The following is a 25936-nucleotide window of genomic DNA, read 5'->3' as shown; positions in this document are numbered from 1 at the left end:
TTATAAAAAGTATAAATATAATACAATCCCTTTAATTTCAAGGACACTTAATACATTTTGTCATATGACATAAATAACTTTCGGGCTTCTCTGAGAATATATTGTCTAAACCAGTAAGACAAAAAAACAGTAAATGCCTCTCCTCTTCGAAGAGTTCATTGGGTTCTTCCTTCGAATTGAGTCTAAAGGTCAACTTGGACTATTTACAGTCTGTCATGTCAGCACCAGAAGAACAATACATATTTTTTTTATCTTGCATATGTGTGTACGGCCTGAGATGTGTGGTGGAGGCAGAGAGACAATCACAGAAAGATTTATCACCATTGTTTTGAAGAGGCATTCTCTTCATTCATTGTGGTTTTCACTACCGGTGTCAGGTTAAATCTGACCAGCAAGGTCTTTATTGACTTTATGTGTTTACTTTGACAGGAATAAACAACAGCCACAACATAGTTGGATGGCTGCTAATGTTTTGGCTCATTTCAACCTTTCCCTCTTTTTTTCTCTGACTTATAAAAACTTCAAATTGGCTGCTCCAAGCTCGTATTTTGAAAGCAGCAAAAACCTCACTTCCCCTGTGTTTGCCAAAGTGAACCTTTTAAAGGTTAGTGTGTCAGACTGTTTCCTGTCCCAGTTTCTGGAACAAGAAGACAAAATAGATGTCTATAAATTTACTATTACAAAATAGCCTCTTATTTGGTATACAAGGCTAAGAATAAGAGTAAACATCAACGTGAAAGCCTGAGACAACATCAGAAAATATGTCATGTGCTTTACACTTACAAAAACTACAAAAATAATACAGCTCCCATTCAAAAAAGAGAATGAAATTTCTTAAGATTTGTGCTACTCTTTCATTCCAGCTCCTCACTAAATGCTTTCATGGAATAAACTGGCTCCACTGCTCTATGTACAATATGTATAGCTTGAAGATTCACAACCATCCACTCTAGCTTTCTTCATGCTCATCATCTGAGGTTAAGGAGAGCATATCCGTGTGTTGAAAATCAACAAAAAGAGACTGCAACTGCAGCTGCTCCAGAGATTCATTGACAATGCCCTCATGAGGAGGCGTTTGAGCTGCCAGAAAGCTTGGAAGGGTGAGATCTGATGTGTGTTTGAGAGCCGCACAAATAAGGTGCGACATCTATTCAGGCTCCAATGTAAGAAGCACAAAGGCGACCTAGACCAGCCCGGCTTCCCGGCACATTCGGTAGAACTGTCCCCGCTGGGCGATGAGGTTGGCTGGAGAGTCCATTTCAGAAATGTGGCCTCTGTCCATGACGATCACTCTGTGAAGCAGGAAAAAGAGCAAAAGACGGGTTTTAGATCCAACATTGAAATTACTACCAATCAAATGTATTCTATAAATGTGAAGCGGCCTAACGTAGTTAAAAGATTTATGACTGCACAAGTGGCCAAATTCACCAAGGTTGTGGTGAAATGATCCAGAAAAAGTAGCATGTAGCTGAATCTGTTAAATTTGGGTATTTTACTCGATGAACCACTTTGAATGATAAACTCATGACCCCCACTGTCATTTATTCTCCTTGTCAGTCTCTATTAGGTGGACTGTAACGTACCTGGTGTAGTCCATGATAGTGTTAAGGCGATGAGCAATGGTCAGGACAGTACAGTCTTCAAACTGAGTGCGGATTGTTGACTGGATGAGCGTGTCTGTCTCCAGGTCCACAGCAGCAGTCGCCTCATCCAAAACCAAGATCTTGGTTTTCCTAAGCAAGGCTCTGGCCAAGCAAACCAGCTGTCGCTGACCCAGACTGCTCAGACAAAGATTTGGAGAGAGAGAGGGATACAATTAGATTCAGTCTGCGGATTCACTGTGATAATATTTTTGTGACTGACAAGCTGAAACAATAGTGAGTGTTTTATGCAATACAGTTTGTGTGCTAGTGTACCTGAGGTTTTCTCCTCCCTCTGAGCATTCATGGTTCAGTTTGTCAGGAAGATTTGACACAAAGTTTTTCAGATGAGCAAGCTCCAGTGTACGCCACATCTCCTCATCAGTGTAGGTGTCAAAGGGGTCAAGGTTCATTCGGAGGGAGCCTGAGAACAGCACGGGGTCCTGGGAGAGAGGGCAGCAGGTTTCCATTACAGAACAGTCCAGATTCATCTCATGGTTATTATTTTACGGTGTCTTGCTCTACACTGAATACGAAGTGCAACTTTTGAAAACAGTTTGTGTGATGAAAGCCAGGGCTCAGTTTCTGTTATTCTTACTGTCGTACCTGAGGAATGATTGTAATACGAGATCTGAGGTCATGGAGTCCGATGTCTGCGATGTTAACTCCATCGATAAAGATCTTTCCTTTCGCTGCCTCTAAGATCCTAAAGATTCCCAGGGCAAGTGAGGACTTCCCTGCTCCGGTCCTTCCCACAATTCCAACCTGGAAAAGAAATCTTTAGTCAGAAATTGTGGCAACTAGTCTGCCATTCAAGCAAATTTCTGTGATCCAGGATCAAGCACAGACTGCAAACTGCTTGTGACTCACTCTCTCTCTTTCATGAATCTGCAAGGTAATGCCCTTCAGAGCCAACTCAAGGCCTTTACGGTACTGCAGCCCGTAGTCCTGGAACTCTAGAGTGCCTCTCTGGGGCCAGGCTGGGGGCAAGGAGCTGCCCTCTACACTCCAACTGGCCTGGATAAGACAGTAACAGATTGAGTTGAGAACAACAAAGGCCCTCTTGTTGAACACAGTTAGATTGCAGTGATTTGTTTCTGGTGCAGTGTGTTTGTAAATGTTTATGTCTTTGGGGGAATACTGACCTCTTTAGCAGTTTCAGCATACTCGCTGACTCTCTCCACAGACACAATATTGTTTTCTACATCTGTCCATGATCTCACAATCCAGCTCAGGATCCCGGTCACCTGCGATAACCAAAGCAATGAAGTTTACTTTAACACTCTTTCACTGACTGAGCATGCATTTACAGTGCATCACTTTTTCCTGTTTAACCTTGGATTGCAGCTCAAGTGAGGTCCACCGTTGCTGTGCGGTGTTTAATATTTTTAAGTCATATAATAAAACATCTCCAGTGTTACTGTGAGAGAATGTGTGCCAGTGTGTGTGTGTATGTGTTGGCATAAGCTCTTACCTGGAGCGAATGTGACACAGCCAAACCAACGATGCCTGGGCTCAGGGTGCTTCTTCCCATCACAGAGAGAATGGCAGCAGCTAAGACCACACCATTACCAACAAACTCCAGATTGACAGCCAGCCACCTAGAGATGTAACATTCATTTAGCTGTGGGCTGGCAAGTTCCTGAATGTATCAGTATTACCAGATGTATTTTTGTAACATTTCACGTAAAGCAATCACTGTAAGTGTTAGTGGAATAAATCATGTCCCTCTCCTATGAACGTCAACTCAGCAAATGAATGTATATATATATATATATATATATATATATATATATATATATATATATATATATATATATATATATATATATATATATATATATAATCAAAGCACATAAAAATCATATATCGTCTCACCGAGTTGCCACAAATCGAGGGAAGTAGGACGTCTGATTGAAGTCAACCCTCTCATTGGCCTGCATAATGAACCTGGACTGCTCGCCAAAGGCCCGGATGACGCTGGCGCCCTGCACCGTCTCATTGAAGTGGGTGTAGATGGGCGAGCGGCTCACAGCTTCCAGCCTCCGCAGCTGACAGGATGTGGCAACGTAGAAGCTCTGTAACCCACAGTGGAAAAGAAAAACACACGGCTTAAATGAGTAAAACCAACAGGGAGAACCGAAGGCTTTCCCATAATTCATAGTGAATGTGAGTAACGTTAACGTCAGCAGGTGTGGAATCAAACACAAGTGAACAGCAAAATCCGCAAGGTTGGTTTTGGAGCCCAGAGGTTTCCAATAACACACTATTATAAATATCAGCTCTAGCTAAGCCGCCTTTGAGCTCTCACAGAAGTGAAGATAAAGTCATTAGAGTGGAGTGTTAAAACACGTACCTGGACGAAGGCGTAAAGGAAAGCCAGAGGCAGGATGATCACAGCAGCGAAAGGTGTAGCCAACATCACGATGATGCAGACCTCCATGAGCTTGAAGACATAACTCAGCATCATCTTCAAGCCGTCAGGGACCATGCAGTCTATGGCGTCGATCTCTTTGGCGAAGCGGTTGAGCAGGTTGCCGCTGGGGGTGCACTCGAAGAAAGACATCGGGGAGCGCAGCACATTGATCAGCAGGTCCATGTGCAGGTGACGAGAGGCGATGATGCCACAGATGGAGATGGCAACAGTGGTACCAAAAATTGCAACACCTGAAGAGAGTGAAGGGATGTTCAATCTATCAGATCGTGATGAGGACTCAATATTGTTACAGTTATTATAAATATTTTTCAAAATCTTGTACAAGAAACAACAACACAATTTTTTCTTCTTTGATGCTTACTGACCTTGTACAAAGCCCAATGCTCCAAAAACGGCCAACTTCAGGTCAGTATCGATCTGTGTGCCATTAACGACGGGGTCGTCGGCCCACATGCTGAGCCAGTAGTTGTAGGCCAGTGAGGCGCCCTGCTGGAAGGCGTACAGGAAGACGATGGGAATGATGATGGCCAAGCCGATGGTCTTGAAGTACTTCTTGTACATATCCAACCTGACCTGTGGTAAAAAAAACAAAACAAGTATAACGAGTCAGTGCCAGGGAATTAAATGACTTGTTTTACCTTTATGCTGACAACTCCCTGCTTTATGTTTATTGAACCTGTAAAATCAGATATTTTTGGACACTTGGAGGCAGCATTGAGATCTTAAAACTTTCCTTTGACATACTTATTACAAAGCATGTGCCTATCTGGATATGAAGTGGATATGGAGCAACATCACCCTTCATTTTGAGTTTTTTATATGACTAAAAATCTCCTAGTTCTTCTCATGAGCTCTGTTTATGCTTCTACCAAAGTCCAGAAGAAAATATTTTTCTAATTGGTGTTATAGGCTTTTTTTCCTTTGCTGTTCGGTGCTTGGCAGGGACTGTGTAGCGCAGTACTTCTCACTGAAACAGCTGCCTCCTACAGCCCAAAATATGCTATGAGAGTGGTGGGAGTTAACAATAACAACAAAGCTGGGACACTAAAATAATGAGCTGAAAGAGGTTTCAATGCTCCAGGGAGCAAAGGAGGGCTGCAGGGGAGGGCTCATATCTAAGCAGTCTGGTGATCCATGTTGTTATAGAAATACTGATAGAGCAGCTTTGAAGAAGGATAAATATCCCAACATCAGAGGTTTAATCAAAAGCTCTTTTCTGACTCACCCTTCCAGTGCGAGCCTTGTCAGCCTGAGTCAGTTTGCCCAGGTCCTCTGGTATCTGCTCCTGGTCTGTTTCGGACACAGGCTCCATATTTTGCAGGTTGGTATTAGTGGTGTCGCCCCTGGAGGATTTTGAGAGTCCAGAGGTCAGTTGTGTGAAAAAGATGCTTGGGATTCCAAACATCTTCATGACAGTTCAACAATTTACAGGTTTGTTCTCGTACCCAATGAGCTGCTCCTGTGACAGGTCTCTGGAGAACGGCATGAAGTCCACCATGCTGAGACGAGCATTAGATCTTCTGGAACCAGCTGCAAGGGACATAATGTTTTTATTTTTGACTGCTCATTTTTATACTTCAATTCAAATAAGTCCTGCATGCACTGACTTGTATTTGCAACTTTTTATGAAAAAATAAAAAAACTTAGTTGAACAAATAATTTCCTTGTAAATCAAATGCCAAAATGTATCGTCACCTCTCTGTATGGCGCTCTCCTTTCTCTCAGTGTTGGCGAAGGTGTGGATGAAGTCGGCAAAGGCACCATGTCGGCTGAGGAGCTCTTGGTAGGATCCACTCTCTGTGATTTCTCCATCTACCAGGACCAGGATATGGTCAGCCTGCGGCAGGAAGCTCATCCCATGGGTCACCAGGATGCGGGTCTGTAAAGCAAAGCCACACAAAGTCAGAAAAATAGGATGTAAGCACAATCCAACACTAAATTGAGGCTTTCTTGAAAACAAAAACGTCAGCAAAGTGGCGGTTTCCACATTATGATAACAGTAGTGCAGGTCGCATTCTTGTGAGCGGTTGAGGTGCTGTAACACCATGTTTTGGCTCTTTGTAGCTGGAGGGGAAACAGGCTAAATTATGTTTTGCAGATCCTATCACAAATATTACCTTGTCTCTCAGGACTCCTTTAGGTCCAATGACTTTGTCAAAGATGTGCTGGCCCACATGGGCATCAACAGCAGATAGAGGATCATCCAGGAGGTACACATCAGCCTTTCTATAGACAGCCCTGGCCAGGCTCACTCTCTGCTTCTGTCCACCTGAGAGGTTCAGACCCTGCATCGACAAAATCATTTGCAAGTTAGATGAAACTAACAGGAGGCTGGATGAACTTTTGAATCATCTTTCTCTTTTAATTCCATACCTTCTCTCCAATTTCTGTAGTGTCTCCAGCAGGTAGGATGTCCAGATCGGGCATCAGCGCACACGCCTCCAGCACTCTGTTGTACCATGATTTCAGCTTTTCACGGCCGAATATGATGTTGTCATGGACTGTGGCGTTCTGTATCCAAGCCTGCTGAGGCACATAAGCCACAGAGCCCTGGGAGGACAGATGTTAGAGGGAAATGAGTCAGTATTTATTAAATGAAACCCACATCTGTGAACAGACCTGGCTTGTTGAACAAAAGCTCAGTACCTTGACACTGACACGGCCACTTCTTTTCTCTGTTTCACCGAGCATGGCCGACAACAAAGAAGACTTTCCACTGCCCACATGTCCCACCACAGCAACAAGGGAACCTCGTGGCACGTGGATGCTAATCCTGTCAACAAAGACGAGAATTTTCCTATAAGTTTCTCTGTGTTTTTATGATGGATACCTTATCTTGTTTTTATTCCTTTTTTTGCTTGATCATACCTTTTAAGACATGGAGGGCCCTCTGCAGACCAGCTGAAAGTGCCATTCTCTATTGCCACGTCTTCCCCATCTAAAAAGAAAAGAAAGATTGAGTGTGATGAACAAAACCAGCAATATAAACCAAAGACAGCACATGTTCGGTCCACCTGAGCAGCAAACAAAATTCCCCCTTGAAGTTAGTCGTCAGAGCGCAGCCTGGGCGTAATTACAAGTAAATTTGCTTAATCATACAAATTACAGAGCTCTTGCTTTTTCACAAGCTGTCTTAGGAAGTGTTGACAGATTACAGACAGAAGAGCGCAGTATTTTTTTTATTCCTCTATGAATCATATGTCTGAATTCATGCTATGATTTACGTTCAACCACTAAATGGAAACATCCTATAATTACCCTGTCTACCAGTCAGCCTGAGACCCAGGAAGTGACAGTGCACATGATCCATACAAGGCTGTGGTTCTCCACAGATATAAACAACAAATCTTGAGGGAAGATTTTATTGATTATGACAGCCTATGATTTTAGGCAGTGTGTAGTATGTAACAAAATATGGAAATTGGTGAATTTGCAATATAGTAGTTTATTTATTCTATGTAATAGTTTATACATAGGTGGGGCTCTTACCAGAACTCAAAGGAGCCTTTGAGACATTGTCCGCCTTGAGTTCCTCAGAGCACAGGTACTTTCCCAAACGTCTCAGTGAAACCATAGCCTGAAACAGAGCCAGTGGTTAGTGACCTATATCCACCATATATGACCATGCATATACATCCCAGCTGGCACAACAGACGAGGAAAATGTCAAGTAAAGTATCTACTTAAAATGTCACCTACCTGCATCGTCGTGCTTATAGCAAATGGAAGTTGACTTAGAGGGGTCTTCAGGATGTTGATCAGCGCCATCGAGACAAACACTTTCTGTGCATCCAGGACGTTCCTGTCATCCAGAGTCACATACACGCCAAACATGGCAAACGCGATCTTGGGGACAAAAATAATTTGCTAAATGTTACCTTTGCATGCCAAACTGTGCAAAACAGAATTTAAAGGATGAGGCTGGTGTTTTTCTAAATTTCTCTAATTGTCTAAATATCCTGTGAAAAGACAAAAAAACCATCAGAAATGCATCTGTCTGTCTGTCTCTGAGAACCTTCTTCCCCACCCTGTCTGTGGCACTCAGCCCAACGCTCATTTATCCCTGCTGAAGTCTTAAGTCTTTCAAAACAGGTTACAAGGATATAATTTCATTTTTGTTTCAGTTTTTGCCACGCTAGCAAGGCACGGCTGTGTTGATCTGCTGGTTGACTCAGCAGTTTGGTTCAGACACAAAATATCTCAACAGCTATCTGAATGACTAAAATCAGCTTTGGTTGAGATGGTTGTGGTTACAATTTTGGTGCTTCCTTGATTTTTCTTTTTATTGCAAGGTTTGCATTTGTAGTTATCAGTGAAATCTCTGAGCAACTTTGAAATGGACTGCCATGGATTGGTACAGGCATCAGCCTGATCCTTTCTAGCCAAATTGGGCTTTGTGCAGACTAACTTGTTGTGAATCAGTTCATTTTTGGTTCAGGTCTTTTCACTGAATTTCTTGATAGTGAGAAAACAATTAGCTTTATCAGCTTAAGCCTTTATGCTAATCTAAAGACAACTTGAACATGAGTTAGCCTATTCCTCTCTCGTTGTCTCAGTTTGGTGAACTCACCAGGAAAGAAGAGGAGTTGAACGATGCAATGGAGATGGAATAAAGGATTTGTGACTTCTTCAGGGCTTTGAGCTCCTTTTCTCTGTGTCCCAGAACCTGCTCCAGGAAGGCTTTCTCCCAGGCGTAGAACTTCAAGATCTTAATTCCATTCAGAATCTCATTCATCAGTCTGATGCGGCCGTCCATGAACTTCATTTGAATCTCCTGTTGACCAGACAAAGAGTAGTTTAACATGTGTAATAATAATAAAAAAACTATCCTAAGTTAAAACCATGACACAATGACAATTGAGTCAGATACATTTGTTAACATGGGTTTGTCTGCTGTGGTAGCTTTCCTGGACATAATGGAATTTGTTTTAATTCAGAAAGAATTTATAGCTCGTTACTTTTCAGTATCTTTTTTTTATGACAAAGAAACTACAAAGGCCCAGGGATGCGGTCACTGTATTCAAAACTAAGTTCGATTAAATTGGCATCCAAATTTATAGAACTGTCTGTTGTTTTTCCAAAGAAATGAAAAATGATGTCTTCTTACTGCCCACCCTTTCCTTTCATTGTTTTTGAAGCACGTTATATGGGGCGGACATCAAAAGGACAAGAGAGAATGTACCATGCGGGCCAAACACCCACACGGCTCCTCAGCCACTATCCAAACCATCTGTGGCATCCCTGACCTAACATGCCAGATGTCGGGCTACTGGAGTGAAAGTGTGAAGGATTCCTGTGAAAGCTTCGTACCTGCAGCTTGCTCCTTTTCTTTGCGATGATTCCATTGAGTGGAAAAATGAGAATGACAGTGGCAATCCCTGCTAAAGCTGATGGGCCAAGATGCTGAAGAAAAAGAGAGAAGAAAATAATGTCAAGGTATTTTAAATCAAACTGTGGTTGAACACGACTGAGCTGTATTTTGGGAGCATTACACCGTGACATACCTGCCAGAGGAAGAAGAGACAAAGAGCAATTTCGATTGGAGCCAGCCAGACAGCATTGAAATACACCACAAAGTCCATGAGCTTCTGAGTGTCTGCTGAAACCAGATTCACAATCTCGCCCACAGTGCAGGTCCTCCTGGAAGCGCTGTTTATCACTAAAGACTAGAGGAACAACAGCGAGAGGAGACATGTCAGCCCTCAGTGCAGAGACAGCTTTTGTTTTTGCCATTAAAGACACACCATGTTGTGCTAAGGGTTAGCAGCCGGCTACATGTCACTAGATACAGATTCACCTACCTTCCTGTAAACTAAGCCCATAACAGCTGTCTTCACCCTCATCCCCACTGTGAAGCAAGTATACATGTACTGATGGTTGAAGAGGGACTGGAGACAGGATAGGAGGAACATCAGAGTGGCGTAGAAGTAGCCTTTCCAGAGTGGGGCGTCTTCATCTCTCATGAAATCCAGAAGAAGACTGTGGGAGAAGAAGAGAGGAAGATAAATACAGAAAAGGGATGTTTGATTTTGCACACATGCAGTGTTTTTTCCCCTTCAGGGTAATTTCTTTACTGCATTGAAACCCTGTTTCTATGTATGATTGTCCCTGGAAAGAAGCAAACGATACAAATCAAATCAGACTGTTTTTATCTTGTCAACATGACTTTTTGCAGTGTTTTACATTCAATTTGAATTATTTAACTTTCATTGTGTGTTTGAAACCAGTGGCCTTGGAGTGCTGCTGCGGTTGCTGGCTGCCTGGTCTACGCAAAGCAGCTCCGGTTGCACAACAGAGCTCAGCTTGTGGCCGGGCTGCCCTCACACTTGGCCAGCGGTGCTCTTATTGTGGTGCGACGACATTTCTGCCATTTAGAGCCTCCTCTCCCTCTCTGCCTGTCCGGCTTACTGAAGCACAGAGGCTCTGCGGTCTCGTCTACTTTTCTTGCTCGCAGCTTCATGACCGTAATTAACACTTCCAATGATTCTGTGCTGTGCATCACAACAACATTCCAGTCTGGCAAGTGGGATGGCGCGGCTGGTGGTAGGTCAGCCATGACCTGTTTTTCATTGCTGCCAGATTCTGGTGTTATTTGGCTGTCTGTGTCGCAAATCATTGGAAATATACCAGCGGAAATGATAGCTGAGGTGGTAACTAAGGAGAATATCCCCCCCTATTGGCTTCCCAACAACCTTCCAAACAAAGGTGTCTTCAAATTACTATCAGGAAGGTCTCATCTCTTTCACGTAAATCTCCAGATTGAACCAGACAGTTCATCCCCAAAATACACATTAAACCTATATATACTGCAGCTTAGATTGCAATCCATCAAGGTAATTTCAGTCTAAGCTTTGAGGTTGGAATGCATTGGCTGCATCTTTTCTTAATACACTGCACTCAATGCCATTTGGTTTGTGGGTGTCTGAGCACTGAAGAAGTTATATTTGAAAAGCCAAACAACAACATCTCTTCCCGAATGACACAATATCTTGCAACAGTCACCTTTTTATGAACAGATTCATTCAAAACAAAGCCCATCTGCCTGTGAATAAGAAAACTATAAACAAGGACATTTATGGATGATGTTTGCTTTTTGGGGCTGCCATAACCTCAAGCCCTATGCCCCTCAGCTCCAGGGCACTAGTATGATAAAACTAATATTTCCACACATTTGAAAACCACAGCACAAATTTATGCTCGATTAAACTTTTGCTCGGGCCAGATTAGGTATTTCGTGCACGTCTCCTCCAAGTCTTACCTGAGCACCTGGGGTATGGCGAACATGAAGGCGTCGTGGAATATGATACACAGGGTGCCAGTCAGGAAGTATGGACCAAACTTGCGTGCTAGGGTCCTGAGCAGGAAGAAACCAGAGCTCTGCTCCTTCTGCAGCTTCCTAAGCAGCTGAGCCTGGTCTGGCAATCTGCTTCCCAACGCCACACCTGCTGCCAAGGCCTTCTCCTGCCTGCATGCCAGGGAGGGAGAGAGAATGCAGTTACAGACGAGACATCTGTGTCAGAGATGCCTCAACATGGTGCTGGTTCTGTTTAAGACTTTTATGTGAAACAGACTGTAAAGAAAAAGAGTAATTGTTTTTTGTACCATCACTGACGGGCTCAAGAATTCGCCAGCAGCAGTGAAAGGCATTGTTTCCTGACATTTTTATTGGCCACGGTGACAGATCTTCAAAGAGCTGGATCTTGTTAACAAGCTTTAAAATGATACATACAGCACTTGTCTTGACATTATGATGCTGGATGTCCTCAAGTGACTCCTTTGGAGCTATTCTGGGCTGAAGAGACATCCCGAAATTCAATTTACCCCAATCGTGGCTGTGTCATGGTCTGTTTGAGTCATTAATTCAGCCAGCACAATGTTGATGTTTTGCCACATTGCAATAAAATGGAATGGATCTGTTGGCTGTTAAGCTCTGACAATAGTGAGAGCTGTGTATCACAAACATGTCACAAAACAAGCAGACACGCGCACCCGAGGGAAAAGGACACTAAATGTTTATATCCTGCACGTGTCTTCTTTCTTTGAAGATCGGCTAGCTTTACTAGCTGAGTGGTTTCATTGCCTGCCGTGTGGCTAAAACAAAAGCTGTGGTTTGGTTCCAACTGGTCATCTTTGTAATATGTCATAGAATATCTCCTTCTGGTTCTTGTCTGCTTTTAACTACAACTGTGCTGGTTAAGATGAAAAATGCTCCACAAAGGTTTCTTTATATGAAATGTATTCAACAACAATTAGCTAGCTAACATAGATCTTAAGTGCTCATTAGATAAACAGACTACATGCATGCTCACGGGTGAATCTTTGACTGTAAAATGGTAAACATTATATCTACTGAGAACCATGTGTTAGCTTTGGTATTGCGAACATGTTAGCATGAGTTTAACATTAGGACCAAAGCCCCACTTTGCAGAGTGCAGCCTCACAGTGCAGCTGGCATGCCTGTGGTATTCTTTCATCTGCTCTTCAGAGTGTTTGAGTTTGTTTAAAGTACAACACTAAATTGCAGTGGTACCCTTTGTACACTGCCAGACATCAGATTTCAGGAGTTCTCACTTTTGAATATTGGCACATTCAGCTGTCCAATCCTCTTGCAGCTCAGAGATGATCTTATTTGACGTGTCTTCCTCCCTCAGGGTCCAAAGGTCCTCAGCTGCCAAGGGGGTGCGATATCCTTTCACAACAAGCCTGAGGAGGGAGCACAGGAGATTACTCACTCATTCAACCGTCAACAAAACACACACATTATCGTAAACAAGTACAAACTGTTGCTGCAGTGAGTCAGCGGGAGCCTAAAAATGACAGGGTTTTGAAGAACCATCTTACCCTGTGAACCACCAGAAGAGAATCTTCGACAGGAAAGAGGCATCCTTGACGGGACAGGGATTCTGCAACAGATTAAAGACCAGACTCACTCTTGTTTTCGCAATAAATCTCTCGCAGTTAAAAGGCTTTTGACTCATACACGGCTCCACTGGCGGTTGGTTGATGGTTGAATGGTGCACTTGTGAGGAGTGCGTTTAAGAACGCTAATGTGTGTAAACAGTGCTCTACAGTTTGGTGGTCTATTGTGGAGAGCAGAGGCCATGAACTCCCACAAGACAGAATAAATAGAGTTCAGTGTTGGCGCTGGGAGGATTATGACGTTTGGAGGTCTAGCACAGACAGAGGGGAAATGTGTCATCATAAACTGTACAACAAGTGGGTACACACACACACAAACACAAACACAGAAAGTCTGTCATGGCATGCACACTTTATGGCATCTCTCCGCCCTGCCACCCCCTCACCAGGGTGTTTGTGCTCTTCATTACCAGCCCTCTTGCTCTTCATCCCATCACTTCCTCTCTTCCTGTGAGTAACTCTAACCAGAGCGTGGGTCGGAGGGGAGGCGGTGAGGGAAGAAGTGGAAGACACACCAAGGAGCGACCAATGGGTGTGTCAACCCTGCCAGAAGCCAGACTGCGGCTTTTGCACCCTCAACCCTCTCACCATGGGCCATGAATTTGTTCGGGACTTTTTCTGCTGTTTTGATTGTTGGTCACCAGGAAAATATTACATCACATAGCTGTTTGATTGATGAGAGTCTCATTTTCATTCACCTGTCAGCTGTCGTGAACCAGCTCGCTATTCTGAGTTTAACAACGTGTACGTCAGACTCAAGATTGATGGGTGAGTGAAATCCGTATTATGTAATTGCCGTGCTGCTGTTTAGTAACAGACTCTACGCAACCTCAATGTTATCTGGAGCTGATGTAAGTGAGTCTGGTTGAAGCTATGCGGGAGAACAATGTCAACACACATGCACAAACACACACTTGTTCACACACCCTTCATAGGTATAGAGCAATGGGGTGAGAGTGGGAGAGAAAGCTGAGTGGTGAATCACATCATTTCCTCCAAAAGGGAAAAGTGTCCTCACAACAAAAGTTGAAAACCACAAGAGAGCTGTTGGAGCATTTCTTTCCTGGGTACTGGGTAGGAGCGGGTGTTTTTCAGCGGAAGTGGGATACATTCTCCTCTGCCTACCTTTTCCAAGACGGTTTTCCCCTCTGGAGGCTGGTCAGCAAAACAACACAGGAAGAGCTGGGCCAGTTGGATCGTGAAGTAGGAAAAGAAGGCGAGGTATCGTACAATATCGGATGCAATCCCCTGTGGAATGAGAAGAAAAAACACAATTAAAGAGGCTTCCATGAGGTTGAAAATACCACAGTCTCCAAGTATTAGATCAACTATTCCAGAGGAGTTGTGTGAGTTGACTTTTATCTTAAAACAGGGACGCAATTAATCGGCTGCATTCTTGACGCCAGTTGATTGTTGTTAAAAAATAACATCAGACACGATCCGAGGTTGTTCATGAGATCAAAATCAGTTTTGGTTTTACATCTCTATCAACATTTATTAACAAACCCACAACATCCTGTGGGAAACATTTATCTCTGGCTTTGTGCCCTGCTTAGCAACAAAACTAAAGACATTATATGTTCTTTCTCATGCTTACACATTGTATGGCAGCGGAAACAGTTTACGCACCAAGATCACAGACACATAAAGTGTATTTTGGAGCTTTAAGCTAAATCAGGGCAAAACCCAAAGTCTTTAATGGTGTACTTCATATAAATGAAGCAACAGTAAAAACTGCCTCCCTGTCACGCCAACAGCCTGTATCTGTAAATAGAGAGATTGTGGTTTCACAAAACGGCACACTTACATTGAATCAAGGCAGCAGCTGTAATATTAACCACTCAGAGACTTTTGTGAAATGTAGGACTTGCGTGTTATTCCTGACGTACAGAAACTGTGGGTTTTGGCAGGCACATTGTTTACTAGTGGGTCAGTGCCTTTGCCACAGCCAGTGTGTTGTTCAGCGGTAGGGGTATGAATAAAAGTCAGAGCCATGGTAAACAGCAAAATGACTTTCTATGAAAAGTGTGTAGCACTGCCTAGAAAAAAGATATGAAGGAGGCAAATGGTTCCGGCCGCACAGTGAAAAACTGGGTCAGGATGGTCGGAGAGTGGGTGGGAAAAATGTAGGTCGAGAAGCTAAGAATGGCCAAGGGTCCGCAAACATGAACCCTGTCAACTCCAGCTATTAACATTTCAGTGTGAATTAAACACTTAATCTATACATATTTAGAAAATGTGACCATCAAAGGTCCACATAGGGAAAAACTTAGCCCTGCTGATGCTAAACTTCTGTGATTCTATCATTACATACAACACTAAAACATTGAAGTTAACAGTGACTAAAAGAAAGCAGAAAACTGAGTGTAACATGAGAGCAGAGACAAAAACACTGGTTAATACAAGAAAAGAGCAGAATTGTGCATCAGAGTTCCAGCTCAGTTTAGAGTTGGTTATTTAATTTTGCTCAGACAAAAGAACAATGGTGCTATTATTTCATGCTGCCTCTGTCAGAAGCTAGCTAAGCTGAGCCAAAACGTTGTTGACTGAGGGTTACCAGTCTGTTTTTTCTAAAAGATAACACAACTTACCACCCAGAACCAAATGAAAACAACAGAGTGATTCTTTTTGTCTGAGATGTTTTTCATGGATCACTTCAAAGGATATTTGATAGATATGAGTAACACATTTTAACTTTGTGCAGAGCTAAATCAGCACATTTTCCTAGCAGTAGCTTTTCCATTGAGAGTTAATGAAAACATCCCTTGCTTTCTTGGTTTTAGGGTGCTTGTTCACTTTTGCATTTGCTCTGTTCTCTCCTGCCTAGTTTAAAATATATAATTTACTGATTTCAAACTGAACAAGATAATTTATTTTCAGTCTTTAAAAATCTCTAACTTATACATGATTTACTCATCCCTCCATAACCAAGCAGAAACCGCTTGTTCTCTTAAGAGGATCGGATGTACAGAATCCAGGCATGCTACACCACAATGGTTAATAAAAATGTGTTTGTACAATATTGTGGTGATTTATATGGGGAATGCTATCTTTTATGAGCTTGTATGAAAGGGAACGATTTGTGTCTGTATTCTTAATTGCCCTGCATTATGTGCGGATGCATAGATTTCCATCTGGCTGTGTTTACAGCAGTGTAGGCTCATAAACACAGCACCGACGTTCCTCTGGTCTGACCCTGGGCTGCCATGTCTCACCAGCATTTATCCCAGGGCCATCATTACTCTCCCCCAAGCAGTGTGGGAATGTCACACTGAGAACGATAAAACAGAAATATGGATGTGTGTGTCTGTTTGTGTGTTTTTTATAGAAATGCAAATGCGACAGCCCCACGGCACTGGGCGCTTAAATAGAAACTTACCCCATACAACAATGATTGCAGTGTCTGACAGGATACACAGGAAGAAAAGGAAAACTTAAACACACACATGCTTGACCAGAATTGGCAGTGTCATCCTCCAACACTTGGTTAACTTTAGGTTACCTTGGTTAAAATAGGGGGATGAAATAGAAACTCTCTGCTGACACAGGGTATATCTCAAGCTGTGCTGCCGGAGTCTTGTGTCTAGACGACGGGTAAGACTAGACCTGATTAGATATCTCTCCTGTACAGTGTTTTGACACTGCAGGTTCACCGAGTTCAAACTGGAAAAACACCTTCAATTTGGCTCGGAGTTGCTCCTTTTCTTCAGCTAGAGGGAGCATTATGAAGAGGCTGGATGCTTGGAATATACAGCATCAATTGTACAAACATGTATAAGAATATGGGGAAGATGCTGCTGGTGTTAATAAGTTGTATGATTTAAAAGGTAGGAGACATACCTCATCCATGGCCAGCTGGATCTTTGCTCTGAGTGGCACCAGGGAACAGACGACAGCCAAGACCCAGAACAGGAAGAGGAATACAGAGGAGCGACATCCTCGCACTCTTTCAAACTGGATGATGCACAAGGCCAAGATCTAAAGAAAGACGCAAAGAGAGACAATTAGACTTAATCCAGAATTTATAAATGCAGTTAAAGCTGCACAGTAGAGGATTATACCCAAGCTCAGTGATTGAGAACCAAAGCTTTGACCTATCGAAAAACAAATAGTAGAGTAAGGCTAAACTTTCCATTTAGTTTAACCCCAATATGATTCAGTCAAAAAAAAATAAGGCACCATCCCCAAATATTGGTTGATGATGTTTTTGTTGTTGTCAACAGAGCACCGAGGCTTTAATCAGAATCTTGCTCTGATCTAATGCAGCTGATGGTGGTTTTGAGAACTTTGGTTTGGGATTTCCCTGGCCGCAGCCTCTGCAGATGTGATCCGAGTGACTTTCGCCCACAAAAAAATGGCACACGCTGCGTATGATGCGGGTCCCTGCCCATATTACTTAACCTTGTTATGTTGTGTAATCTGGAAAACAAAACAAAGTAAATAAAAAAAAGACTAATTCTGTGTTTGTGAAAGGCTGTCTGTCCTCACAGGAGTCAAGCATGTGTCGCTGAGCCACTATAACAGGTCCCCGTCTGAGTAATTGGCAGAGTGAGACGTCACTGCCAGTGTCCTGCCAGCTCATCATCAAGTCTGTAGAAAGCAGCTTTAGGTTTCATAATGACGACCACATTGGTTACTTTAGGATGAGCCACACTACTGTCCTCCTATAAACTACAGTGGTCAGGTAATTACATAAGTCTTTCAGATCAACAGACTTATTTATTCTATGGAAAGAAGAGTAAACAACTCTGTGGGGCCAAGAGGGTGAATTCAGATAAACAACATCCAGGCTACACATGTACTTGCTTTGGTGACATACAGATTATTCATTCTTTTGTTCATGTATTTTCTCCTCATGCTTTATACTTGTCAGTCTTTTGAAGGATGAATATAGACAGACAGGCACTTTAAATTATACTCGAGACGACTTTAGAGTCTCCTGTACATCTGATTTCAGTTTCTTTTGGATGTTTGCGTCAAATGCTCATCTCTAGATCTGAACACAATACAATATGCAAACATCTAGCACATGAACATCCAGGATTTTAGTGTGCTTTAGGTGTGAAACTGCCCTTATTGCAAAAATAGTAGTTTTTACTGTTTGTTTTCAGCATAAACTGCAGGATTAACTTAGGTGTTTTGGCAATTCACAACAACAAAATATTGACTTGATATCACCATGTATCCACTGTACGTAAGGAAATATAATATTAATATGGAGTTGTGCTTTTGTCCTGTCCCCACCGTCAGAAGTCAAAAAGTCACTCTATTTTTACTTAAATTTGGGCTCCACCATGGATGAGAGAATTAGCTGGTGCTTTAAAATCTGCCCTGTGGTCATCAGCTTGTCTAAGTGTAATCTCAAAATAGCTTTAGATAAAAAAATTGAAAAATATGTTTGTTTATTACCTTAAAAATTCTTAGAGCTTGGGGAACATGCTGTGTCAAGTGATCCTTCTCTACAGGTACTAATAATTTCCAATCATTCAGTCACACATTATAAATATTAGTCCCAATGCTGCATCTTTGTCTCCCTATGGTGATCAGCCAAAGAAAGAACCCTCAAGTCTTTTGGTTGCACATCTCCTACACCCGCAATCCACAATATGTCAGTAGTACCAAGCCCACTGGTAGAACTTTATGTCCTCTCCTGGTACAGTACTTCAAGTCCTGAACTGATGAGGCTGAGGCTACATCAGCCCCAAACCAAATCCGAAACGTAAAGCTGACCTCGGGTCATACAATGAGGGTAAGAACCTTCCTATTCCTGGCCTTCCGCTCTGACTTGCCTTATTGCTGCAAACCATCAGCCCATCTGTTTGTACAAGTCAGTGGGTGGAACTAAGTCTATCGCTAAGCCCTGAATCAAAACCCTACCTTATAATTACATGGGAAGTGTGCAGTGGTGGGGAGGGAATAGCGCTTTACGTCATGGTATTTCTGATTATAGTCAGCATCATGCATGCACTTTTCATCAATAGTGACCACGATTTGTTCCTGGGCTGACTCGGAGTAAAAAGGTTCCCATACATTAACTTGAGTTGAAGGGCAACAAAACAAGTTGGTCAGAGCAACAAGAGCGCAGTGTTCCCGGCCTGCACCCACGGAGCGGGTGGTGGTGGGCGGCTACAATCTACATCAAGAAAATTACAACCTTTGTTAAAGATAGGCCCAGCAAATACATTTAAAGATTGATGCCAGCTCTTAATGGATTTAGTGGATGTTTGTTGTCTACCTCCTGGAGTGATAAACGATACCCTGAAAATAAAATACCTTTTTTGAAATCTAGCCTCAATACAAGAGACGTCTCAGTGCATTTTCACCTAAAAGCGTGCTGCTGTTTACCCAGGAGTCTGAAAAGACCACAGGTGGGCAAAGCTGTCTGACTTGGAGAGAGTGAGGCTGTGCAGGAGCTGTGAGAGGCTGCAGAGAGAGGGAGCTTTGTGAGTAAAGCTAGACTCTGTCAGCTCTAGAGGCCGACTGAAGTACAACACCTGAGTGAGCTTCTTCTGTCTTTCTTGTGCTAAGGATAAACAGCATTTTAATCCTGCCTTGCCACCCATGCTCTGAGCTGCACCCCTTTTCTGTTTGTTCCTACTCAGCTAAGTATCATTTAAAATCTGACGTTAATGAGTGGGATCAATGTTCTGAGAAACATTCGCAGCCTTTCATCAAAACAAGTCACTTTAAAACATTTTCACTGATTACAAACCAGCCTGCTCTTCTAAAATGTTCTACAGCCCACCCTTTATGCCACCCGAAATCACGTGGTGCTCCTCTATAGCTTGACTGAAGATGTTTTGAGAAGGAAAAGATTAAAGTAATTATCTGTATTTCCTCAAGTTCTAAGGCTTAAATCCAGAGAGCTGTTGCTCCTTAGACACGGTTAAATCAATCTGCCATGGATTGTGGTATGGTTTTTGTTGATTCAAAAACCTCAGATTATTTTTCAAAATTCCATTTGATGACAGATTTCTGGCCTATGTCTTTTTTTTCCTCACTGCAGAGGCATTACACGTTGCACCTTAAATACAGTTTTCGTCAGAACAATGGCGCTCAAGAAGAAATTGGCGTCAAAACGTTGAGTCCAACAGCACACCTGTAGCCTATATAAAGACTGAACCTTTCTATGTAATTAGCTCTGACTTAGGCTACAATTGTGTATCATCACCTTTGTATTTGGCGGTTTGGTGCTTTTTAAAGATGAACCAAAAGTTTGGAGGAACTTTAAATGAACTTGTGTAAAGTGTAGTATTACTCAGGATTACTATCAACAGTGAAAAGCCTGTTTGTGTTCAAATAAATGTTTGGACAAGCATCAACTTCTTACAGTAGCCGAGTCGTGGAGCAATAATTATCCACGTAGAGTTTAGAAATTACTCAATGGCTACAGTTTATGTTTGATGACACCTGCCTGTGATCTGAAGAAAAAGAGTATTCACTTTAGATAAAAGGACATCTATACCTCTACACCTCTTTCCCTATATTTCCTTTTTCCAAAATGACATGTGCTCTCTCACATGCACAGCACATACCAATCACATATTTCGTTGTATTGCAACTTTTCCACATACGTAGCTACTCTCAGTCCACATCAAATAGTAAGTGATGACACTACATATGTCCTCTGCACTCTGATGAGTGATGGTCAAATACAGGCTGTGTTTGCAGGGTACTGTTATATTTGCACTTCCTGCAGCACTGTAAATCTACTCCCTGTTGTGCATCTTAGCACCTCAGTGTCCGGCCAACATACTGTACGTAGGCTGTATATTCTTTCATTTCTCTGCACTTTGGGATGTTAGCCAGCAGGACACAGGCTGAAATATTCCCCAAACTGCTCTGTTACCTGAAGCAACGCAGGGAGAATGTCAGATGTGTTATTTTAGCCACAAATCAGTGGGATAGCGTCTTAGCATGAACCGTATATGAGAAGTAGACCTAGCTCTTTGGTATGAAAATTTAAACCACAAAGCCTCAGCCTGTTTTCTTTTTAAATGGCGTACTGTATGTTACAGAAGATGTTATGAAAAGAGATGAGAATGGTCCTTTTATTGCTTTAATGAGCATTTTAGCATTTAGGTTATGGTCTTAATAGCTAGTCAATATGGAGGTATTTTCATTTCGTAAGTCATTATCCTATGTAGAGTTGAATCACTGATAAAGTTAAATATTCTGTTTGACTTGACAAGTTACTTTGAAGGCAAACCTTTGATAGACCCTTGATAAAGTTTTGTAAGTGTCATAAGGTTTAAAGACGATGCTTTAGCTTACAACTAAAAAAATAACTTTAAAAATATAACCAAGCAATTCTTGTTTAGACAAGTATGATGTGCTAGAACATAAAGAAAATTCAAGAAAGAGTCACTCTATTTACCACGGTCATACTGCGTATTATAGGGCTGAGAAGGAAGACCATGTGCTGCTGGATCTCCTCGCTCCTCTCCAGCAGGATGTAGAAGAACTCCACGAAACCAAAAGAGGCCAGCAAGAAACCCAGCACCTGAACAAGACAGAGATGGAGACAGATGGAGAACCTTTCCGGATGTACAGTCCCATTTACCTTTACATTTTTGTTGATATTAGGATCGTGTTGAGAAAGAAGCAGACATTTTGGCTTTTTAAATCTTGAACAATGAAGTGAAGTCTGGCCAAAGTCTATGTGATGTCTCACCATCTTGGCGGTGCAGAGGCAGGACATGTGAATGCGTCCACGGTCATGGCAGTACAGGTAAAGACAGTAGAACGGGGCCAGCAACCACAGGTAGATGCAGGGGACCCACACCAGTACTGTATTCTGGAAACACTGGGTCAGGTCTGGGTTGGCTGTGTACCATGTACGGTTCCAGTCCTGCAACAAAGAGAAGGTCAAAAGTTCAGATCAAGACAACATGTTTAAGTCTCAGAAACTGAGATGAAACTGTGAGATTAAATCCATCATCTGAGAGACAGAGCAGGCGAAGGCCAGGTCCAGAGAATTCAGACTTGGTGCAGGTCCTGTGTTTCATCCATCAAGGCAGTGGGGAGAGAAACCGCAGCAGGTCAACAAAAAACGTGTCTGTGCCCAGGGAGTGTGTGAGTTGGAAGAAGCCCTCATTTGCTTAAGAGCTGAGTCAGTTTTGGAAAATGTTTGACCACGTCTTCAGCTTGTTACCTAATTTCAGCAGGACAATATACACTGTCAACATATTAAAAAGTGAGGTCAGGGATTATACCAATAATGAAGCCTGTAAACATTGCAGACGAGGTGTGTTTGGGAAATGCTGCCAAAAGTTTGTGATTATGTAATAGCCGCAGGAGCAGGAGAAGGAGAAGGAGAAGGAGAAGGAGAAGGAGAAGGAGAAGGAGAAGGAGAAGGAGAAGGAGAAGGAGAAGGAGAAGTTGTCTTTCATAAAAAAAAAATAGTTCTCCTCCAGAACCTAAGTGGCTTGTTGTTGTCTTGCGTCCCTTGTTTATCACCTCCCAGGCCTAATGAGGGGCAGGGTGTCTGGCTGCGCTAACGACGCTGCCCTGCGGAGTCACCACAGGAAGTGGTTTCCAGCATGGTCGAGCAGTCTGGCCCTGCTGCTGGACTTTAGACTGGTATAAGGGAGTGAGGCCACAATTGGTGGCAGCTGCAGGATCATTATGTAAAAAGCGCCCTCCCACAGCCCTGCCGGTAAACCGGAGCAGGTTAGAGGACCCTCATGGAGACGCTGGCATGTCTTTGCAGTGATTAATCCAAGTTTACCATCACCCACTACTGTGTACCGCATCTGAAACCATGAGGGTCTGAATCACAGCCTGATTGAAGGTGACTCATTCATTTCATGCTTGCCAACATCTCTTGCAAAAACTCACACTGACATTTTTGCTAAACTAAGTGATTATGTTTACGTAACAAACGCACAACTTTTGCACCTACAGTATACCGGTGGACTGTGAGCACCGATGTTCCAAAATCCACTTGTATTGAGGGGAAGTGAGGGGGAGGCTACTTTCACGATCCCTTCTCACTCCTGCGGTCAATGGCAGGCAGATGAACATACTTTTATGTGAGATATCCATCTTGTCAAACTCTCTCAAAGCACTTTGTTCTGTATTCTGCTCTGTACTGTTTCTCAACCTTGGCTGAAATGGTCGATGATGCCAACAGCTTTGAAGCTGTGAGGTAGCTATTTATACCTGACCGCACAGAAGGTAGTTCAGTTTTTGAATGTTGCTTTTTAATCCTCTCTAATGCATCCAATGCCTAATACCACAGGTGTGCATAAGGTCAATAAGTCAAGTCCTGCATTGAGTTGTGTCTAAAACTGTCATTCGAACAGCCTATGTGGTATGCTCAGGCTACAGACACTGTAATTTTGGTGGTCTTCGATCACTTTCCTGACAGCTTCACCTCTCTTGCCTGTTCCCTGAAATTACACGATGACTTAATATATATATAAAAAGTAGGACACTCAATAAGCTGTCATCTTTCAAATCTGTCAACCCTTAACACTTTACAAGCATTGTTATTCTAGGTCAAACTTCTTCTCCTGAGTTGGATTGTACATGTGCAGCTCTGAATAAGAGCCAAATAAATTCCCACTGCTACCCCAAGGCTGTGACCAATAAGAAAGCAATGACGCTGCTCCAAAAGCATGTGAAAGGTTGATTGCCACACTTAATAATCAAATGTTCTTTGCAGCCAAAACAAGACAAAAACATCTGTTCAAACATCCTCTATGTTTTTTGATAAATACAACGTAGCTCAAAACAATGCATATGTTCTTTGAACTTTCATCACAAGGAGAGCTAAACAAGATGAAATACAGTGCACTTTCACTTTCTCGACAAAGTTTTATGACTACTGTTTTGAGGTTTTTCAGAAGAAAAGGAAGCTCTAATGAAAAACAGAAACAGAGAGGGAGAGAGAGTTAGAGTGGGAAATAAGCAAGCTGAGAGTGAGCATTCAATAATTTTGGAATTCCAGCTGGATTGGGGCCATTCTCCTACTTTCGAGTAGAGACTCAGAATGTGGAGGCCTGCTACTATACAAGACTATAAAGCCTATCCAGCAATAGCAGTTCACTCACTGTGACGCAACTCTACTTCTCAGCATTTCAAGGTACTGAATCACACAGTAGGGTGAAGGTAAATGCAACTCTGACACGCATCAGAGGTAAAGTCTTTCATTCAGACTTGCTTTAGGTTAGATTTCTAAAGCACTCACATATCTACAGGCTGCAACCTGAGAAGGTCAGTGTGTACCATGGGAATTTCTCCTAGTGCTTTTAAGTGCAGCCAACTTACATTTCCCTCCACCACACACAATCTTATTGCTTCCATCCTATCATTTATTAATAAAGAGTAAAACACTGTCTGATGCTGTTGATAAGAAAAGCAGCATGCTAATGTAGCTGATGCTGATACTGTACCATGTATCACTGAATCACAGCAGAGATGAGTATTATGCATTCATATTCAAACAAACTTCACTGGATTGTCATGATTCAGTCTACAAAATCAAAATATTACAGCAATGTTAACTTCAACATGGCTTATAAAAGATGAACATCAACCTAGCATACCCACAACAGACTTAAAATATGTCTTTGTATATGTTTCACATGAACTGTTCTCAGGAAAACAAGACACACATAGAAGAACACAAAAGGTGAAACTGTGAGTTCAGGGTCAGTGAACACATCACACACTCACCCACAGAGGGTCCAGGCCACTGAGTCTGCAAAAGGCATCCATCCACTTGCGTGCTCCTTTCTCCCTGATGCTCCTCTTGTTGGGGTCGATCAGCCCTGCTCTTCCCTCAGGGTGACACACACTCAGCACAGCAGTAGTGTGTGTTTGAATGTGTGTGAGACGTGGGGAGTAAAAGTGCAGTGAGTGTGTCCTTATTAGACTTTTCCTCTCTAGCTAATGTTAGTATATTTTGGGTTTAGCCTGTTCCTGACTGTCTTTCTGCTCTGAGTTTATTAGTGTGTGTTGGAGTTTGTCTGTGTGACTTCTCCTGCCCTTTAATAAAACATCGACTCTCAATGAAACTCTGTTTCTGTCTGCCAGGCTGTTTGAACTGCTGCTGCCCTGAGATCCTGTGCCTTTCTGACTCGCACTCTGTCTGCCTGCTGTTTATGAGTGTGTCTCCTTGTTGGGTGGGTGGAAATCTCTCTCTCTCTCTCTCTCTCTCTCTCTCTCTCTCTCTCTCTCTCTCTCTCCTCTCTTCTCTCCCACATCTGCTGGATTTCGATCAAAACACCACAGCTACTCCCCTCAATGGGATGACAGTCCCACACCCAGACACACTCCTCCCACTTTCACTAACTGCCCCCTTACCTCCTTTCTCGCTCCCTGTTGCTCCCACATCCCAAACCACCAGTCGTCTGACCATACTGCGTCTGTTTGTCCACAGACATACCTTATAAACTGAGACCAACAACACTGTAACTCCACAAATGTCAGAATGTTGCCTTTCTCAAAATATTAGCAACCCTATTACTGCTGTGTCACATCTGTTCACTTGAATCACCAGTGTGGTGCATGATTCAAAATATCAGCATGTAAGTGTGAGAGCTCTTTGCGAGTGGACACCAACACTGACTTTAATGGGGCATAAAATGTTTTTCAGTCCAGATACATGTTTGTTAATTTGACTCTTTTTGTCAAGTGGAAAATGTAGAGTTACTTCATGGTGTAAAGTGTCACATGCATTTTCAACAACTGCAAAAAAACGTGCTGATACAGGAAAAAGGAGAAGGTATCGGGTTAATTAGTCATCTTATTGGACTGAAACTTGCACTGTTAAGGGGAAAATGTTTAGTCATCATGTCCTCAACTTTTTCACTCAGTGTCGCATGTAATTAGGAAAGGGTTAAGATAGAAAGTCAGTGCTTGTTTTGTCAGAGAGGGAGCACTAAAAGAAATAAACAAGATTGTACACAGACTTTACCAGTAAGGTTAGTACT

General features: G+C 42.6%; 1 protein-coding gene across 1 annotated transcript; it reads right to left on the bottom strand.

The window, feature by feature from the left end:
• Positions 1–12: 12 nt before the first annotated feature.
• abcc6a (ATP-binding cassette, sub-family C (CFTR/MRP), member 6a) lies at positions 13–25098 on the bottom strand. The gene is made up of 31 exons (XM_034688050.1): positions 24678–25098; positions 21670–21846; positions 21373–21498; positions 16836–16973; positions 14121–14243; positions 12918–12979; positions 12648–12779; positions 11335–11541; positions 9878–10055; positions 9581–9742; positions 9387–9479; positions 8647–8850; positions 7776–7922; positions 7567–7654; positions 6946–7015; positions 6724–6850; positions 6451–6627; positions 6195–6362; positions 5773–5956; positions 5523–5607; positions 5303–5420; positions 4443–4650; positions 3997–4307; positions 3519–3718; positions 3115–3241; positions 2786–2887; positions 2511–2657; positions 2247–2405; positions 1917–2083; positions 1584–1778; positions 13–1292 (listed from the first exon to the last, which is right to left on the bottom strand). The coding sequence occupies exons 1-31, from the start codon at positions 24717–24719 to the stop codon at positions 1184–1186; spliced, it is 4533 nt and encodes a 1510-aa protein (XP_034543941.1). The 5' UTR covers positions 24720–25098; the 3' UTR covers positions 13–1183.
• Between the last annotated feature and the right edge of the window lie 838 nt (positions 25099–25936).

Source organism: Notolabrus celidotus, chromosome 7 (genome assembly GCF_009762535.1).
Source record: "Notolabrus celidotus isolate fNotCel1 chromosome 7, fNotCel1.pri, whole genome shotgun sequence".
Classification (NCBI taxonomy): domain Eukaryota; kingdom Metazoa; phylum Chordata; class Actinopteri; order Labriformes; family Labridae; genus Notolabrus; species Notolabrus celidotus.
This window is presented reverse-complemented; position numbering and strand designations above follow the sequence as displayed.

Bases quoted from the DNA above. Each gene is read 5' to 3' on its own strand.
- abcc6a (XM_034688050.1), bottom strand. From the start codon at position 24,719: ATGGATGCCTTTTGCAGACTCAGTGGCCTGGACCCTCTGTGG. The intron at 2,658-2,785 runs GTCAGTATTCCC...TGTCTTATCCAG, and splicing joins ATGCTGAAACTGCTAAAGAG to GCCAGTTGGAGTGTAGAGGG. The intron at 2,084-2,246 runs GTACGACAGTAA...CCTCTCTCCCAG, and splicing joins GTATTACAATCATTCCTCAG to GACCCCGTGCTGTTCTCAGG.